Source organism: Heterocephalus glaber, unplaced genomic scaffold, assembly GCF_053883595.1.
Source record: "Heterocephalus glaber isolate CG9 unplaced genomic scaffold, H.glaber_assembly_v1.0 deba00001429, whole genome shotgun sequence".
Classification (NCBI taxonomy): domain Eukaryota; kingdom Metazoa; phylum Chordata; class Mammalia; order Rodentia; family Bathyergidae; genus Heterocephalus; species Heterocephalus glaber.
Genome location: NW_028258294.1, coordinates 16,946,313 through 16,966,104, shown reverse-complemented (window position 1 = coordinate 16,966,104; position 19,792 = coordinate 16,946,313). Strand labels below are relative to the sequence as shown.

Below are 19,792 nucleotides of genomic sequence, written 5' to 3'. Positions count from 1 at the left end.
ATATATATTAGACCTAAGATGTGCTTTCCTGCCTCCGCCTCAAGTTCAAAACAACCTGCACTGAATAACCAAGTTTACTGAACACACATGCTGCTTCTTTAAAGTTGCCCAGCAGTAGGCCAGGGCAGATGTTCTTAGACAAGTAATTCCGAAGTTCCTAAAGGTGTCTAAGAAAATAAAAATTTATTACAACTTTCAAGTTGCAAAATAAAAAAGAAGTTTAATTATCTTACCTAGTAATCATCTAAGGCTGCTGAGATGACTATTCGAGGAGTGGGAGGGGAATTAACATTTACTGAATACTTATTAAGGGCCTACATTTTATGTAAGAACCTTCTAAGTCAGGTATGAGACTATTTTACATATAAGGAAACTGAGCCTAGCAGCTGTAGATGGCAGTACTTTTTTCAACAGGACATATGGATTATATTCCTTTTTTGGAGGACTAATGCTCTTAAGTTGTTTTAAGAACTGAATTAAATATACAATGTACAGAACAGTAAGGGATCATGGTAAACACAGTACTATGATTTTTAATACCACCACTAAAAATAGAGACATTGTGTACACAATTTTCTAATTCTTGCAACATCTTTAGGAGATAAATATAAATATCTATCTTTTATAGGGCCGAGGATTTAGCTCAGTGGTTTCGCCGCCTGCTGTGCAAGCGCAAGAACCTGAGTTCGATTCCTGGTACCAAAAAAAAAAAAATCTATCTTTTATAAATGAAGAGACTGAACTCTGAAAATGGCAAGAATGACACAGTTAATAAGTGACAGACATGGAATTTCAACACAGTTGACTCTGGAACTCCCACCCTTCCTGGTTAAAGTCTTCTAGTATGTGACTTTATGCTTGCCTTGAGGTGGGTGATGTGAACGCCACATATCCAGATAAAATGAAGCTGTGTGTCTAAGCCGCAGTGCTCTGTTTCTACCCCATCACATCCATCACTATTTATCACTCAATTCACAGCCCTGAGATTTAGTATTGATCACTGGTTACTAACTGAGTTGATATTGTGCTTTCAACTACCAAAGATGCCCTGAAACCAAATTCTTTATCTCATTTTCTGGCCCTCACAGAACTTACTCAGTGAAAGCAAGCACACAATTAATATATATTTTAGTAAATTTAGTGGTCAAATTTTCTTATATAAATGCTTTCAAAGATTACAAATTGGAAGAGGCTTTGAATATTTGCCCCTCATATAAAAATAATTCTCAAGGATGTAAATACAATCATTTTCTTTTTAAATCCCTAGGCAAGGGGAATGGGGAAGAATAGACGGTGGGAAAAGACAGAAGGGTGGGATTTTAAGGGGCAAGAGAGAAGTTTTGAAAGTGATGACTTCAACATCATTGCGGTGATGCTTGCAGAGGTGCACACATATGGTAAAAGGATTAAACCGTAAATTTTAAGCCAGTGTAATTTACTGTATGCTGATTACATATCAATAAAGCCATAAAAATAATGCAGATAGATACAGAGAAAGTCAGGATGGAAATTGTGTTGGGAGAGGAAGGCATGAGAGAGAGAGAGGCGTTAGTAAAAAGAGAGTCCAACTGTGAGAGGTCCAGTGTCAGGCTCTACCAAGGGGCATTGCCACGCCACACCAGCTCTGCAGAAGGATCTGCAGGAAGCTCCACAGGGGATGGGTTAGAGGCAGGAAACCCTGGGGGCACTCAGGGAAACTGCTGCAGAGCTCTGGCCTGGGCTAAATTGCTGGAGATGAAGTAGAGTTAAAGGATAGCCAGGAGGCAAAATAGATTTTGCATTAGGCTCCAGAGAGAGAGATTTGAGCTAAGGATTACCTTCAGCTATGTGGCTTTAGGAGAGTAGAGATGTCATTAACACATACAAAAATCCTCACAGGTAATGTCAGTACTACAAAAGGTTTAATGATCAGAATAATCCAGAGGAAACATCAAGTATCTTGCAACAAAAGATACTAACATTAGCTAAGCCCCTAAAGACTGTAATTAGTCCACCCAAATGAGCCACATGGTATTAAAGGGCCTATACTTATAGACTATTTGACCTGAATGTCCAATAGCTTAGGACCAGGTAAGCAACTTATGGTACTATCCAGTGGATGAGCTACCAGTTAGTGACAGAATGTGATATACTTGAAAATTACATTCAAAATCAATTTGTTAGGTAATCCTAAACTTTGTTTTAAGTAAAAAATATTAGCCAGGTATCGTGGCACATGCCTATTATACCAGTTACTCAGGAGGCTGAGGCAGAAGAATCTCAGGTTTGAGTCTAACATGGGCAACTTAGCAAGACTGTATCAAAAAGGCAAACAAAACAAAATAAAAATGTGTATACATAAGCAACTGTTTAATACCTGTGAAGAATTCAAGAAATAAAACATTATTAGGCTAGAAGGAATAAAAAATTTATTTATAGACATGAAGATGGCACCTCTTCTACCTCCACTGCATGTCTGAAGAAACTGCCAAGAAACTTTTCTATTCTGCCAAATCCATTTATTAATGCAAATGTCAGCACCTCTCAATGTACCCTCACATGGAGGCTCTCAAACCTGACTTAAAATTAAGTATCAAAATTTTCTTTAAAGTCCCAAGCCAAAGCTACAGTATATACCAAATCTCTATGTGAATCTATGCCTTGGTCGTTCTTCACAAATTGAGGGGGTGGAGTGAAAGCTGGCTATCAAGGTCTAATTGGAGATTGCTAGGAAGATCACTGAGATTTATCATTTTAAGAACTCCAAAGAACAAACTGGCCAAAGTTGATAATAAAGACAGAGAAAATTCTAGAACCCAAATCTCCCTGGCCAGTGTCCTTCTGCTATTTGGATCATAGGGTAATAAATGTTGGCAGAGTCTGATGATCAAATTGTTACTTGGTGGCACAACGCTCTCCAACAACTGAGCATTACCTAGGCATCTCAAATGCAAAATTTATTGATGTTTTGGTGACTGTGTTGCATATATGTAAAAAAACCTTTCACAGCCAAGTCTGTGTCTGTGGGCTTCCCTATCATAAACCATTAGACTACATTGTTTTACCAAATAAAACAATTTCATTACTCTTTTGCCTACTGACATGGAGGCTTCATAGCAGTGCTATCCTATATGTTTATTAAGTCCCAGTGTGAGAACAGTATAGAAAGTGAGAACAAGCATTTCAAAACTTTTGTAGCAATTCAACATAGCCATAAAATCTAAGCATATGATTTCATATTTTACAAAGGCACTCTTTCATGATGGATTGAAATAACAACAGTACCTCCACCATAAAACAGTATAAGAACAGTTTTTATGGCATACTTGATTGAAATAAAGTTTATTTAGTCAAAATCTTCAAACTGCTTGTACTTAATGATAACTAACAGGCAGAAAAAACCCTAGTTTTATGAGCCTGAATCACTTTTTATTAATTTTTGTGAGAAAAATTTTCTTAACATGAGGCAATTATAATAGTGTTCTATTGGGTCTGGTACTTATTTTCTAAACCCAGGAAGTAAAGAGTGCCAATGTGACATAACATAATTGCCGATTTTAGTCCTGAAAATTGGCAGAGCACAGAATTAAATGAAATAATTCTGATGGAAGGAAAGAACTGTTATTACAGTTGCCAGGATGGTTCATCTTGATAAAGACTCTGATTTTCAATTTTCTATGAAACTCTAAATTGAGTTATCACAATTAAATTCTAAAACTGAACTTAGGTTATGTATGGTCGGTGAAGACGGCAAGTTCCAAGTTCAACAATATGCTAGCTTAGAGTACCTGATGCCAGTCTATGGCCATAACGCCCTAACGTATCTGATCTTGTCTGACTTTGGAAGCTAAGCAGGGTTGGGCCTGGTTAGTTCTTGGATGGGAGAGTACCTGGAAAAATTCCTTACTTTGGAAGTGGTGGTAATAGTAGTGGTGGAAAAGCAGACTGTTTTAAATATGACAAAACTGTAGGGAATTTCAGTCTTCCTAGGTGAAGAAAACAATAACAACCAAAATAGCACATTATGATTATCACAAAGACATGAATTATGCCTTTTGACTCACGTTTCTCCTGGACATAAAGGTAGCCTTCCATTGTCCACTGGCTGGGTGGTCTATAATCTTGGTTGGCAGATTTCATCCTTTGCATCAACCGCTCTACCTCTTGTCGCGTACTTTCAAAATTATTCCTTGTCTTCGTAAATAGAAACAAGAATTTCATTCACTATTTCCTACCAGGTTTAAAGGCCTTCCCACTGAAGTTTCAAAACCACAAATGGTACAAAAGGTAGCTCTGATTCTTTTGGCACTATTAAACATATTCATGATGCTGTGATGTTCAGTCTTTGATATGATTTTGAATTATTTCAGTGAAAATTTCCTTGAATGAACTTCCACACTTTTTCTCCTTTGAATACCTTTGTGATGTGTTTATGTGTGAATGCACGAAGCAAAGACTTTCTTCTTACTTTCACACTCTAATTTTACTACTTAGAATTAAAAATATGTAAGATCCATTAAATACAGTTTTAAATCCTCTAACCTCTAAATGTAAAAAGGAGATACATTTGACTTAATGTGAGGGAAAAAATTTGATATCTTTGATATAAATGGTAATGAGTAAATCAAGAAAACAATTTGTCACCCTTGTTTCAAAAGTTTTTTGAAGAAATATATAATTTGATTTTTAGAAATAAGTTATTAAAAGATTGGTATAAAAATTAATTCATAAAAATGAATACATGTCCAAGTTCTAACTTCTTTTGCAAGAAATGGTTTACTCACGTTAGAGTAAAGTTACTTAAGCTAGAGAAAACATCAGGTTTTTCCCTATGAAAATCTCTTTTGTGTTCACATCATATTACCTTACATAATAGTGTATGTGTCTGAAAACAAAAATCATAACCACCTAAGATCTTATTATATCCATAACACAAGAACGGAATCTTAAAATAGATTAGAAAATTTTTCCTGTGACTTTTTTCTATTTTTCTCTTTCAAACACAAGGATTAAAGTTTTTTTTCCATTTCCTTCTTCTTTTCCCATTCCTGAATTCCAAGAATCTAAACATAATTGTATTTAATATGGAAATAAATCCTAAAAATAGTTTGTCTTTTATAATTTTCCTATTTAATATTCCTTTTAATATTTAATTCTAAGTGTATTTCATGTTGAAAAGCAATAGAAATGAATTAAAGGTGAAAAGTGATTTTGCTAGAAAATCTAAGTTAAATAAAAACTAAAACTAAACACACAAATAGAATAAATCCAAATGCGTATCTCTTATGGGAAACTCCAACCTTACAGTTTTATTTACTGAACATCTCTTCAATGACAAGAATCAGATAAGCAGAGAAACATGTCATTTAAGAAAATTAAGTGAAAGCTTCTTACATTATTTTGGTTAGAGTATTAGATACTCAGGGTTTCAGTTACAGAAAATAATGTAGGAATTAAAATCTATTCTTGTTAGGTTTGACAATGTAGAAATGGCAAAAGACCTTTTCCCTTATAATGGAAATGTGGCTCATTAACTGAAAATCAGAAATTGTTAAACCATTAAATCAGTAATTAAAATGACTGATTGACAACTTCACAAAATAAACCTGATAAAATAGATACGCTGTTTGGAAATAATTCCCACTTATGCTTTAAAGCAGTTATTTTGAATGTTTCAAAATAACATTATTATTATTTATTATTTGACAATAATAAAAAACACATATTTTACAAAATATTTCAGAAAGAGATGGTATGTCTGAGTATTAAAATACACTACCTTCATTTCACCAATGTAGAAATGTTGCTCTCTTAACAAATAAGACTTACGTTGGGCAAATCAATGTTTTTTTCCAGCTTCAAGGTATGTTTAACAAATAAAAATTGTATATAGTTAGCGTTTGCAAAATGATGTTTTGCTATATACTGTGAAGAGATTCTAAGAATCAAGATAACCAATATATCCATTACCACATTTGTGTGTGTTATGATTTATCTTATATGTGCCTCCAGAACCTCATGTGTTTAGAAAGTGATTGAATCATGGGGACACTGTGCTTATCAGATTCATGCATTGTCCAGTTCAGTAGCTGACTGCTGTAGAGAGTTGGGGCCTGGTCAGAGGAGGCAGTCACTGGGATACTGACCTGGAAGGGTGTATTTTTACTCCTGGATGCTCCTGTGTCTGTCTGTCTGTCTCTCTCTCTCTCAGCTTTCTGTGAGAAGGTGTCTTCTACTAGGTCCTTCTACCAAGCCCTATTTCTCTTGGATGCGGGTGACTTTGGGATGAATCCACTGGAAACTATGAGCCAAATAAACTTCTCCTCCTTTAAGTTATGGGAGTCAGGTATTTTGTCCTAGCAACAGAAGTGTAACTAATACGTAGTGTGTGGGGTGTGTGTGTGTGTGTGTGTAGCATATTTAAGTTCAACACTCAGTGAATTTCCAATTTCAAAGTATATAATGTAGAGCTATTATTAACTATCATCATCTGTACAGTAGATGTCTGGAGTTCATCCTTGCATCACTCAGTAAATTAATGAAAAAACTAGATAAAGGCAAACATTTTCAAATTTCTAGGTGTTTACACCTAGGCAATATAAAATTTGCTGGTATAAATTGTTCTAACATAAGCTTAGCTTCTTTTTTTAAAATTTACTTATAGGCAGAATCTGGAAAAAATATATTTATAAAGTGACTTTTCTAAATTATAAGGTTTAGCATACTTTGACAAGTTGTTGAAAGATTCTAAGGTTTGACTTGTTTGTGACTGAGCTGTCCTGTGGTCATTAGCTTCACTAAGGAAAGACAGTAGAAAAAGGCATAGTCTTACATTCTGCAAATTGAACTGCAGCTGTTGCTTATATGGTGCAAATTCCTGGGCAAGTTCATATCCCTCATGGTAAAAAGTAAATAAACCTTGAAGGAACGATAAAAGCTGCAAAGATAAAGAGGTAAAAAAGAAGCCATGAGAACTTATTTTTTTTTAAGAGATCATCCCTAAATGTAAAATACTGAAAAATTATATTTCATTCTATTTCCTCAAACTAAAAAATTTCAAACTTTTTGTTTGGCAAGCCAGGCAACAGAATTATGCATAGGAAATAAACTATATCATTAACTTTTATTTCCATTTTAGTAGACAGTGATTTAGTTTTTAAGTATATCATAAGCAGTTGCCATATTCAACTATTCAAATACATTGAAGAAATATCTGTAGGAGACCACAAAGGGGATAAAGACCAAAGTGACATAGGTCCTAGTGTGGAAGAGCTTCTAACCACAATAGGGTGATGAAGCAAGTGCAGGTATATGCAAGACTAAACCACTAAATTACAGGTAGAAAACACCCAAGGAAAGGAATGAAAAAAATCTGGCCAGAGGAAAATAAGAAAAGTACCACAAGGTGGCAGTACTGACTTTGGTATTAAATAGAGAACCTTTTAGCAAGAATGCAAAAAAAAAGGGGGTTGAAGCAAACAAAAAACATACCATATAGCATAGATCTCCAACACAGGTCTTTGCTATCAGAATTACAGTAAAATTTTCTTCAGAAAAAAAATTACCCATGACAGCCTTCTAACATCAAATTCATTTATGCTTATATTTTTATCTGTAAAGTAAAACTGACTGTGGCATTATACAGCACATGACTATTTATGGAATGCTTATAGAATAGGTTATATATATGTCAAAGATTTTAAATTTTTTATTTAATTTACTTAGGTTTTACTCCATAGACTCATCCACTAACTTAATCTCTCCTACAATCTTTTTGCAATATTAGAAAATATTTCTGAAAAGTGGCTCATAATATGTCTACAACTAATTATTTTAAAATAAGGAAGAAACAGAATATGAAATCATTTTTGTATATAAATATTGTCCTGCCACTTCCTGTATCTGAGGAGGCAGGGAGGATTGGGCTAAGCATTGACTGGTATGTGTGTTATGATTTTCAACAGGTAAGTACTGGTTGTATTGAGAAATAATGAGCTAATGCTTCTCTTCCTATCAAAAAGTCAGTCAGTCAACTTCATACAAAGTTATGTTCATTTTGAATAGCAAATACTTTCAAATCATTATGTTTCTGTATTTTAAGGATTTTTCTTCTTGTTCAACAGTTCCTGATATCATGATAAAATGTACTAGTTACCAATTTTAGAAAACTTTTATACCCTCAATTTTACATCAACTGATAATTACTCTCAAAACTATTCAAGAGATCATGCTAAAACACATTTGACAGATCATCCAAAAGCATACAGTTTACCTTAATGGAGCCTGTATAAACCAAACTGGAGCTTAAAACTGGATTAAAAATATCTTTAAATAGATTTTGAGTGTACATATGTAGAGCTTTTCCAAGATGAAATAAGGAAATACTTTTGAAACAGATAGTATTTGTTCTCTGAATATCCACATAATAGTTTATGAAGTTGTTCGTGGAGTAGTTTCATGACTTAGCATTTAGAATTATTGTACAATCAAACTGTCTTGTTATAAACTGGACATCATATGAAGCAGATGCTAGTTTAAAGTCTAGATAAGCACAAAAGTTAATACAATTTATAGAGAAAATAATTTCAGAGTATCTGTGACAAATTTTTCTACAAACCAACTAATCTCCTATTCTGAGTGTCCAGACATTTGAAAAGAAGAAGCACCTTGACGTTTTAGAAATAGGAAGTAAACAATTCAGAATTTAACCAAAACATTACTAAAAAGTCTGACAAGTTTCTAGTTGATATCTCTAGGCCATGAAGGTTTATGATGTGTTTGAACTGCTCTATCCTAGCTTGATGCTCCAGTCTGAGAGCGATATAAAACTTCAGAAGATAAGACATATGGAGAAGATTGCGGGGTCCTCTCTGCTGAACCCCGACTACCTGTGAGGCAGCCCTCATCACACCAAGCGCCTCCTCGTGATGCAGTCGTGCTGAAGTGTGTGAGCCGCCTAACTGAAACTCTTTTCCAAAAGTATTTTGGCACAGGCTGTTGGAAAGCAGTATTCTCCACTGAGCTTTGCTGTTAAATTCTTAATCATGTTTTTAGAAGTATGATTCTGGGACCTCCATTTTTATTCAGATTACTCTACGTCCTTAGCATTTTAGGATGCAGCAACTTCAATCATGATGAAAATAAACCCACTGGCATCTTTCAGCAGGATTCAGATTCACTTAGTAGCACACAAATGTTTTAAACTCACAACACATATTGAGCAACCACTAGGGAATGTATAACTCTATAGAAAATATATAAACATTATATACAAAGAACACTCACCTTTTCTTTTTGTCCCATATCATCTTTGGAAGCAGCTTTTGGGAAAGTTTAATAAAGAGCATGCACATGAAACAACTGTCTCTAGATGGCAGCAGAGTTTAGATTTTTTTTAGGTTAGGATAAATACTCCTTTATTTAATTCTTGACAAATTCCATGATGCTAAACCAACAGGATTTAATAGGACAGCCTGAAAACTTTTAAAAAATGTATTTTGCATATGTCATTTTCTTCAGTCAATGTGTCTGAGTAGTCAGGGTGTTGTGGAAAAGACTTACCTTAAAGCAAATCTGACCTTTAGAACAATAACAGCAAAAATAATTATAACAACAGACTACTACATAGATTAGGTTTTGATTAAGGAAGTCCTTTTCATTATTGGGAAAAATGTCAAATAGCACTTTATTATCCCCAAGGATTTTAGAATTAAATTACTGTCCCTTTATTAACCTGACCGAGAGTAAAAATTTATATAGCACTTACAATCTTTAAGATGAGCCCATTAAAATTCATCAAAGGAACAAATACTCATATTTTCTCATCTTCTTAATCACCAGATAATTAACAAAATGCAGTATAGATGTGGCATTTTCAAAAGGTTCAAGCTTTAAGGGCCCACAGTCACCAGCAATTTCGTACATGGCAGAGAAAAAGCAAGAGCTGAGAAAAGGGGTGGAAGCTGATGTGAGGGTGAGGAGAGAACTCTGCAGCAGTACACACAGCAGCTCCAGATAACTGCTGCCCACACAGGCACAAGAACCGGGATGCAATCACTCAGAAGACAATGTAATTCATTCCTATATCCTCACTGTCTTTTCTGACTAATGACTATCAATGAATGATTTTCTTTAGCTTATTAAAATGCCAAGGTGGCAGAGATGTTCCAAACACAGGGCAACACTACTCATCACACTCCAAATGTGCTCTTAGATTTCAGAGACTGCGCAATCAACTCCTAGGGAGCATTTGTGGGAGCCTTACCAAAGGAGTAAGGAAAGCTGCCAAATGTAATTTAGTGATAATGCTGAAGCTCTACAGCATACATTTTATCTACCAAAAAAAATCAAATCATTCACTGGTTAAAATTCTCTTTGTAGTTAACATCATACTTAAAGATGAAAAGCTGCATGCTCTTTAACATCAGGTGTAAGACAAGGATGTTCACTCTTGACACTTCTGATTAATATTATACTCTAGGTGCTAGTCATGGCAATTAGACAGGAAAAAGAAATACAAAGCATCCAGATGGGAAAGAAAACAGCAATATCATTTTTATTTGCAAACAGCACAATTTTATATTTATAACATTCAAAGGAATCTAACATAAAACTACTAGAACTAATAAGTTCAGAGAGACTGCAAGAGACAAAGATCAGTAATATATTTTGTAATAGAAAATTTGAAATGAAATTTAAGACATTCCATTTACAGTAAGTTTAAAAGTAATAAAATATTTAGAAATTACTTTAACAAAAAAGTATAAAATCATCTATTTTGAAAACTATAAAACATTGCCTGAAGAAAGTGAAGAAGGTCCAAGTAAATGGAAAATACCTCAAATTTGTGGGCTGGAGAAATTAATAGTAATAGTTTTCAAATTGATGCAGAGATTCAATATAATCCCTGTCAGAATCCCAGCTAACCTTTTTGAAGTAACTCACATGCTGACTCTAAAATTCATGTGAAGTTACAAAGGACACCAAGTAGCCAAAACAATTTTAACAAAACAAAACAAAAAGTAAAGTAGGAAGATTCCTATTTGTGGTCTCAGAACTTGATACTAGGTAATAGAAGTCGTCCCAGTGTGACATTGATATATAACAGGACGGACATATAAATCAATGAGATGGAATTGAAATTTTTACAAATTCTCATTCATCTATGGTCAACTGATTTTTGACAAGACTTTGAAAAGCATACAATAGAGAAATTATGGTCTTCACAGAAAAATATGCTAGGAATAGTTAATTACATGTAAAAGAATGAAGTTGAACTCACATCACAGACAAATATTAACTAAAAATGGATCACAGACTTAAATTTTTTAAACTATAACATACTTAAAAACATTAGAGGGCCAGGAACATAGCTCAGTGGCACAGAGCCTGCCTGGCAAGCACAAGGCCCTGAGTTCCATTCCCGGTACCAAACAAAACAGAACAAAAATTAGAATCTTGTATTCAAAATATTCTTATATATGACATCAAAAGCACAAACAAGAGCAACAAAATAGACAAACCTTACTTCATCGAAATTAAAACCTCTTGTGCTTCAATGTAAGCTATCAATAAAATTGAAGGAAACTAAGAGAATGGTATAAAAATATCTGCAAATCATTTATCTGATAAGGGACTTATATCTAGAATATAATAACTTTTATACCACAATAATACAAAAACAAATAACTCTGATTGAAAATAAAGAATCTGAATAGACATTTCTCTAAAAAGGACATATAAATGGTCAGTAGGCACTTGAAAAAAATTCCTGACTTACTAGGCATCAAAGAAATACAAATCAAAATCAGAGTAATTTCACACGCTCTAGGATGGTGTCTTCAGTCATTTCTATGTACTTAATGAATTTGCTGAGACACAATCAATACTCAATGCCTACAACTTAAAAGGAGGAGTTGTTTTAGTTTTTGCTTTTTGGCCCTCAGTTTCAGTGTTCAGTCCATGTTTGGCGCACTCCAAGGCAGAAATGACACAGAAAAACAGCACGGTAGAGGAAAGCTGCTCACGACATGGCTGCCAAGAAACAGAGAGAGAAGGGGATGGTGGAAGGGCTTGGGCAGCCAGGGGATGTGCCCTTGAGAGGGCAGAGCTTGAAACTGTGAGAGTGAAATCAAAAGTGCAGTGAAGACCCCAGGAAGCTGGAGAAGCCAGGAATTTAAAACATCTGCTGAGCGAAGCCACAGGTGATGAGTGAAGCCACCAATAGAGAGGCTGTGAGGTCTACACCTGGGTAATGCCCTAGGGGTGGGGCTGCCTACACCCTTTGTAGCTCATGTCTTGTCACAATTTGCTCTGAGTGCTAAACATGGAGCTACAGGATTTCATGTTTGCCCTGCTGGGTTTCAGTTTTACTTCGGTCTGATTCTTTTCTATCCCCTATTCCTCCCTCTTAGAATGGGAATTTTTACCCTGTGCCATTTTAAGTTGAAAGTGTTTAACTTTCTTTTTGATTTTTACAGGGACTGAAAAGAGCTTGCCTTGAGTCTCAGAGGAGATTTTGGATTTGGACTTTTCAGCAATGCTAGAACTGTAAGACTGCTGATTCTTAGACATGAACTAAATGCATTTACATAGAGTTGTGCATGAGTCTTTTGAGGGCCAGGGGTGCACTATTATGGTTTATATCTAGTTGTTCTCCAAAGGCCTCATGTGCTTCTAGGTAGAACCTTTGGAATGTGACTGGATTTGGGTGCACTATATCTGACTTGCTGCTAGAAGGTGGGGTGTATTTGGAGGTGGGTTGGGGGGGCATGATCATGTAGAGTACATCTGTGTCCCCAGCTCTTTTTCTCTTTCTCTCCTTCCTGGCTGCTATGGGTTGAGTATCTTTTCCTCTGCCATGCCTTAGAGTTAGCTGACCATGGAATGAATTGTGAGCCAATAATAATTCACTCCTCCTTTAAGCTGTGGTTGTTGAGTATTTTGTCCTAGGGATGAGCAGGTGATGAAGACAGATGGCTAGACTCAAAAAATGAATTAATAGTAAGTTTTGGTAAAGATAAAGAAAAACTAGACACATCATACAGTAATAGTAGGAATGTAAAATGAAAAGCATGAAACTAGTAGTTCCTCAAATGATGAAACATAGAATTATTATATAATTCAGTAATTCCATTTCAAGAGAGATGAAAACGTGTACCTACACAAGAACATGAACAACATTATTCACACTATTAAAAAGAACCTATCAACTGATACATGAAACAATATAAAATTTTGCCAAATGTATCATTATAAAATAATATTACTTAATATGAATCACCACCTTCTATTTGTATTTTCTATTCTATATCTTACAATCTGTAAGAGACAGGTTTCACTCCTAGGACATTTGCTTCACTTTAATGCTCATTTGTTAATTTAATCTGAGCTAAAATTAGAAGAGACGGTTAAATTTCTGCAATATGCAAAAGGAAAGCAAACAGGAATTGGATTTGTTCGGGATAAAAACTGCAAAAATATTAAAATGTCCTCAAGTGTTTATAAGTTTATAGCTCCTGTGAGCTTTGTTTTATGAATTTTAAAAAATTGTTCCTTCCAAATTATTTTGGAAATGTGCAAGATCGACATGCATATTAAGATTTCATTGATCCCATTTATAGTCTTCTCATTATTGAAATGAAAATTAAGTGAAACTGTATCAATGAGCCTTTGAGAAGCTAGAAATGAGGGTGAGACTAAACTGACAGTATTATTTTGACTGGCCAGACATTCTAATAGGAAAAAACATAGCAGCCAAGAAAATACCGTGGAAGAACAAATTTAACATCAATTTTGATCATGGTGTCATAAGACAGGCATGTGTTACAGAAAATTTATCAGAATACCACGGTCAGAAATATGGTAGACAGAATGGAAGAAGACATATTTCAACTGAAAGATAGTTTCCATTTCTCTATGCCTTTTCATAGGAATCCATGAATTCTTCTCATTCTTTCTATCACCTGTCGACAAATGTTTTTATAAACTTCTCTTTATATATCTGATGTCACCTTATAGAATGGTCTAGTTCACTGTTCCCAGACAGAATGGGCTATAAAGAGACTTAGACAATGAAATAGGCTATGCCTATGTCACTCTCCAGGAACGAGAGAGGCATACAGATGTGAAAAGATCATTCCAGGTGTGAGAAGGAACAGTGGCACAGCAAATGAGCAGTGTCTAAAGGAAATGAGAACACATAAGGAAGAAATATGCAGGAAAATATCAGAATGAATGGGGTCTGACAGCTGGTAGCAAAAAGAGTTCAAATTCAGAAGTACCTAGAGGCAGGCAATTGGGCAGAAGTCTGCCAGCAAGGAGTGTGGTTTCAAAAACCGTGGTGAGATTCTGGGGCAGGACTTAAAGAGAAAGGGACCAGGAATCATAATGGTTTTAGTCCCACAAGAAAGGGTGTTAGGCTAACTCACTGTCCATGAACCCCTAGTGAGCTTCAGAAGTCACATCGAGTTCAATCAGATCCTCGAGGTTCTACTACTTGTTACCAATTTATTCTAAGGAATTTAAGGACTTAGTTGTTTGGCAAACAGAATTTGGATTAAGTCTTTTACTCCAAATAAAAAGTAAAAGTTAAATCCCCCAGCTTGATTTATGGCCTTTAGTTCCTTAATCTTTCTAGCTCAGGTACTGGTGTTACAAACTTGTTAAGTACTCGGTTTACAGGAAGGAGGCAGGTGGCTCTAGCAAAGAAGTCCTGCGAGGCAGGAAGGGACCAACATATTCCACAGGCTTTGCTCTTTAACTTCTCATTATCTTTAGGGCATCAAGTAGAGTTTCCATTAGAAAATGAATCATGTCAAATATATTTTTAAATGTTGTCATCCTGTCTCTTCTCACTACTACCCTACTAAAGTAGCAACAAGGTATTTCATTCTATTATAAATGGATATTTTAAAGACTGACAGAGGAAGAATAGCTTAAATTACATATTTATTAATTATGCATTTATTAATCCTGTCTCCTCTCATGGAAACTGAGACATATTTTTATATCTATATTAGAAGATTACCTTGACTCTAGCTTACTTTTTATTTTATTTTATTTATTTATTTATTTATTTTTGGTACCAAGGATGGAACTCGGGTACTTGTGCTTGCGCAGCAGGTGGCGAAATCACTGAGCTAAATCCCTGGCCCCTTATTCTAGCTTACTTCTAATTATCATAGATGCCACCTTATAAAGATGCTTATCTATGTAATACTATACATCGAATTAGGGGATCGTTTGAAAAAATGTTATGAAAATGAAGTATGCTTATAAAGACCAGCCAACCCTTCTTCTCTGTAATGCATTTTACACTGAGAAAATCCGTAAGTTTTTACTCAGGAAAAGAAATGATTTCATAGGAATAGTCAGGCACGTCTTGCTTTGAAAGGACAGGGACATGGAACAAAGGGAGAAAGAGGGCTTAGATCTTCCCCATTCACCTAAAGGTTTGGTAAATGGATCACATTACTGGTGAGGTGTATTCATTCTTGTATAGGTAATACACATCATTTTTTAGTTTCAAAATTAACCCATTTATTCTTAGAGCAGTTTAAGCTTACCAAAAAAACTGAGCAGAAAATAAAGAGGGTTCACTGTGTAACCTCTCATCTTCCCCATTTCCTGAGCCCCTTACTTTTCCCCACAAACACAGCGTCCTCTACTATTAATATCTTGCATTTTTGTGGTAGATTTCTTACAGGTGATGAGTCAATACCAATACAAAATTATTAACTGAATTCATAGTTTATAGTAAGGCTTTTTTGTACTGTATATTCTATGGGTTTTGAGAAATTTATGACATTGACACTCTATTAAAGTATCATACAGAAGAAATCACTGTCCTAAAAATGACCTGTGCTCCAGCTACTCATCCCTGCACTCTGTTTTTATTTTTACAGATCATACTTTTCAACAGAAAATCACTGTTCAGTTTTTTTCATAGACTGTTTAGAGCCTACCTACTATTTTATAGGGAATTGAAAACTTACTGGCTCAACAAATTCAAACTTCTTTTTTTCTTGAACCTCTTGAATTTTAAAGACATATTCCAATGATGCTTCATAGAAGTTTTGATGTTCTCGGTCAATCTGTGTATCTGCCTAAGGAACGAGAAACAGGCAAAGCATGGAACAGGGAGTAATCACCAATGGTTCTATATAGAGACAGATTCAATTAACATATTAATTTAAAATTTTTATTGAAATGAATTCTGCAGGAAGATTTAATAAAGCAGTCATTACAGCCCTTATTCACAAGAGCTTACAGCACATGGAGTCAAGAAACATATAGACACAGAAGAAATGACAGGAGTCATTCTTATGAAAAAGTAAGGCTAAATATAGAGAAGAAAGCAGGGAAAGTGAAATTTGCATCACACTATGAGAGAGCTTGGACCCTGAACAAATCTGGTATCAAGTAAAGGAGAAGCATCTGGGAATATTAAGCAGAAGGGCTGCATCAATAAGTAAAATTTTGGAAAAATAATATGGTAGCAGAACAAAAAAAATTCAATAGCTCTAACCTAATGAATCATGTTCCATCAATGTCAGGCACATTCATTCTTTCTGATTGCAATAAGGTTCTATTGATAAAGTGTGGGAGAGCATTACTGAGAAAATTTCATTTTTTTTCTGACTTTACTTCTCATCCCTCTTTTGTGCCCACTGCCACTCTCAGATACACTCTTGAAATGTGACTTTAGTTCAGCAGAGAGACACAGTTTACTTATCCAGTTTCACACTTCTAGCTGACAGCTGAGATTACTAAAAGTAGATGAAAAAAACAGGCTGTCTGGAGTATCAAAGTGTCCATTCACAATTAGAGAACAGAAAATTGAGTTGCAGACATTTAAAATAGTTATACCACAAAAGAAAAGCTTGACAAAATTAAGTTTCTTGGCATGGACATTGTCACACCATAAGATTTTATTTCAAGGGCCAGGGATTTAGCTCAGTGGTTCCGCCGCCTGCCTTGCAAGTGCAAGGATCCAAGTTCAATCCCCGGTACCAAAAAAAAAAAAAAAGATTTTATTTCAAACTCCTTTAAAAATAATTATAGTATTATGCATTTATGCACATAGCGGTAATAATGAAAACCTTAATATTATCAGCAACTCACTTGGATTTTTAAAGTTGGTAATTCCAAGTTTTTAAACTAATCTATGTGAAAAATATATAAACCATATGGAAGATTTGAATAAAAGATTTCTGAGTTCTCAAAGATTGTTTAGAAAAGATCCAGGCACCAACTATAAAAATCAAAAGAAAATCCATATTCTAAATAAACCATATCCCTTTTTTATCATCACTTATGGGGGAAACACATTATATATAAGAAAAAAGTTAGCAATGAGAGATACATGGTGGTATAAATGTTTAACAATTGATTTTCTAGGGAGAAAAACCTGATTTGCAATTTTAGCTGGTTTCTGTGGTATAAATAGTCCCCAAATGACCACTTTCAAATCACAAACTCATTATCACTGAATGTAGGAGTTAGAAAGAGAAACAAAAATGGGCACTCCAGAGCAAGCTTCAGTACACTACAGATGAAAGAGATGCAAGAATATCTTTAGTTTCTAAGGCAACATTCTACTCCACAAGCTACTGTAAAGATTTTATTTACTTTAAAATGTGATGACATTAATTGTGCTGCCTAGTCTACTGGAAGTAGAACACTGCAACCCTTTTAAAGCCCACACTGGTTATTTCTAATCAACAGGTTATATAGAAAACAGTTAAATACAGCAGACCTGGACTGCTATCTTTTGAAAGGTCTCCTCACAAAGCTGGTCCTTGGCTGCTGTCCGGAAATGTGAATTGGGGAGCATTAGCTGATAAGAATGGCTCATGTGTCTAAACTGCACAAACAGTATGGTTTATGCCAAACACTTCCTGTCCTTTCAAGAGCGTGAAAGAGAGAGGTATCTTTGTGATAATCCTGCAATAAAACCCTGAGCAGTGCATTTCTCATGAACTTTCTTGGTAAAACAACATTTTACATGTGCTATCACTACTCACTGCTGGGGGAAGAAAGCATGTCCTATGTGTCTCCACTAAGAGAGGATTAAGAAGGTTTCCCCCAGACTCTGCTCCAAGCACCTTTACTTTTGCCTGTTTTTCTTTCCATCCCATCACTGTAATAAAATCATAGCCATGGATATGACTGTATCCTGCATCCTATGCGTTCTCCTAGATAATCATCGACCAGAGTGAGAATCTTGAGAACCATGACACGAATATGAAGTCACTTCTTCAGAAATGTATTTGCTATGAACATTACTATTCCACTGGCCCCCCAAAAAAGGGGCACAATGCAAAGAAAGAAGAGAAATGATGATTCTTGTCAATTGCCAGTTATAGATATTTTCGAGCACCTTCAACCTAGACAACTGAAATCTGATACAACAAAGCTGCTCTGATAGGTCATCCAGAGTGTACAGTGCTTAAGGAATAGGACAGCTTAGTTATTTTCAGTACTAGATCTATAAAGGTATTTTTATACTTGGAATGAATTGCTTAAGTATATAAGCAGACTGTGTGGTTCACTAGCGAACACTTGCTTATGAATCTAGTAACTACTGGTGCTATATATTTGGTACTGGATAAGTAGGTTAGCGATATGGTTTATCATTCAAACTGAGACAATTTTAAAACTAAAAGGGAACATTAGTAATAACTATGTCAGAACAACATGTATACACTGTTGTTCACGTGGCAAAAGTGACTGTAGATAAAAAAACCAAATTAATTTCACAGGAAAACCATATGGTTTTATAGCTACCTAAATTCCTCTAAGAAGGTACAATAAGCTACATTGACTCAAAATAGGGGGAAGCCACAGGTGATATGTGTTTAATCATTCCCAGAGGATAAAAAGTTCAAGATAGCCTGTAAAGGATAAGCCTGTAAAGAATTAGAATAGGTAGAGAGAAAAACGAGAAGAGTTTGAGTAAAAGAACAGAATCAGAAGTCAGAAGTTTTCTTTGGGTTGATCAAAAGATATGTGATTCAATGTTCAGTTTGGACCAATCAGACATGACAGTTCAGATAGAAAAGCTGACATAGGCTGCATCCTATAAATAGTGCAAACACTTGAGGGTGATGTTTACAGGGAGCCAAGCTGAAAGAAGATTAACACGAGGACAGTGGTGTATTCATTGATTAAATATGTGCATAGGAACATAAGATCTTTTATTTGGTAATGGTGAAGTGTCCAGTACACCCCCACAAGGTAGATTAAGATGTGAGTGTGAAAAGCAAGGAAAAAAGATAAAGAGAAATTTGACAAAAGAAATAATATTAGCATTAACAGACAGTAAAGGAAATGAGAAATAGGAGAAATAGTGATGTGTAAGATTTTACATGTGTCACCAAGAAATGAGAATCTAAAGCCTTGGTAACTGGGCATTGCAGAGTGGCCAGACATGACAAGATCATGCTCTGGGATCCACCTCAGACAATAAGGAAGGAGATTCTTCAGGAATATAAATGGCAGGGTAAGAACACAGGTCCCAAAACTGAGTCGAAGAGCAACACTTCATTAAAGTGGTGGAGATAAGAGGAACCTGTCAAAAGAGTATTTAGTGGCAGGTGGAACCTACGACACAGATTTCTAAAAGGAATCTATCTTCTATTTTACTTTTTCTTCTAACTATAAAAGCAATAAACATTCATTATGGTAAGTTTATTATTCATTACTATTGCACAAAAATGTGAAGATAAAAATTACCACACCATTGTTAATATTTTGATGTGCAACACACACAAAAATCTACTGTAAAACAAATCTGGGACATTATTGTATA

General features: G+C 35.1%; 1 protein-coding gene across 2 annotated transcripts in view; it reads right to left on the bottom strand.

The window, feature by feature from the left end:
* The window catches only part of Arhgap42 (Rho GTPase activating protein 42), a 282,439-nt gene that overhangs the window by 50,309 nt on the left and 212,338 nt on the right, over positions 1 to 19,792 (bottom strand). For both annotated transcript variants that reach the window (XM_004870807.3, XM_087212316.1), the window contains 3 exons: positions 15,975 to 16,085; positions 6,812 to 6,916; positions 4,044 to 4,173 (listed from right to left, as the gene is read on the bottom strand). In XM_004870807.3, the coding sequence (XP_004870864.1) occupies positions 4,044 to 4,173; positions 6,812 to 6,916; positions 15,975 to 16,085 (346 nt within the window). The remainder of the gene's footprint in view (positions 1 to 4,043; positions 4,174 to 6,811; positions 6,917 to 15,974; positions 16,086 to 19,792) is intronic.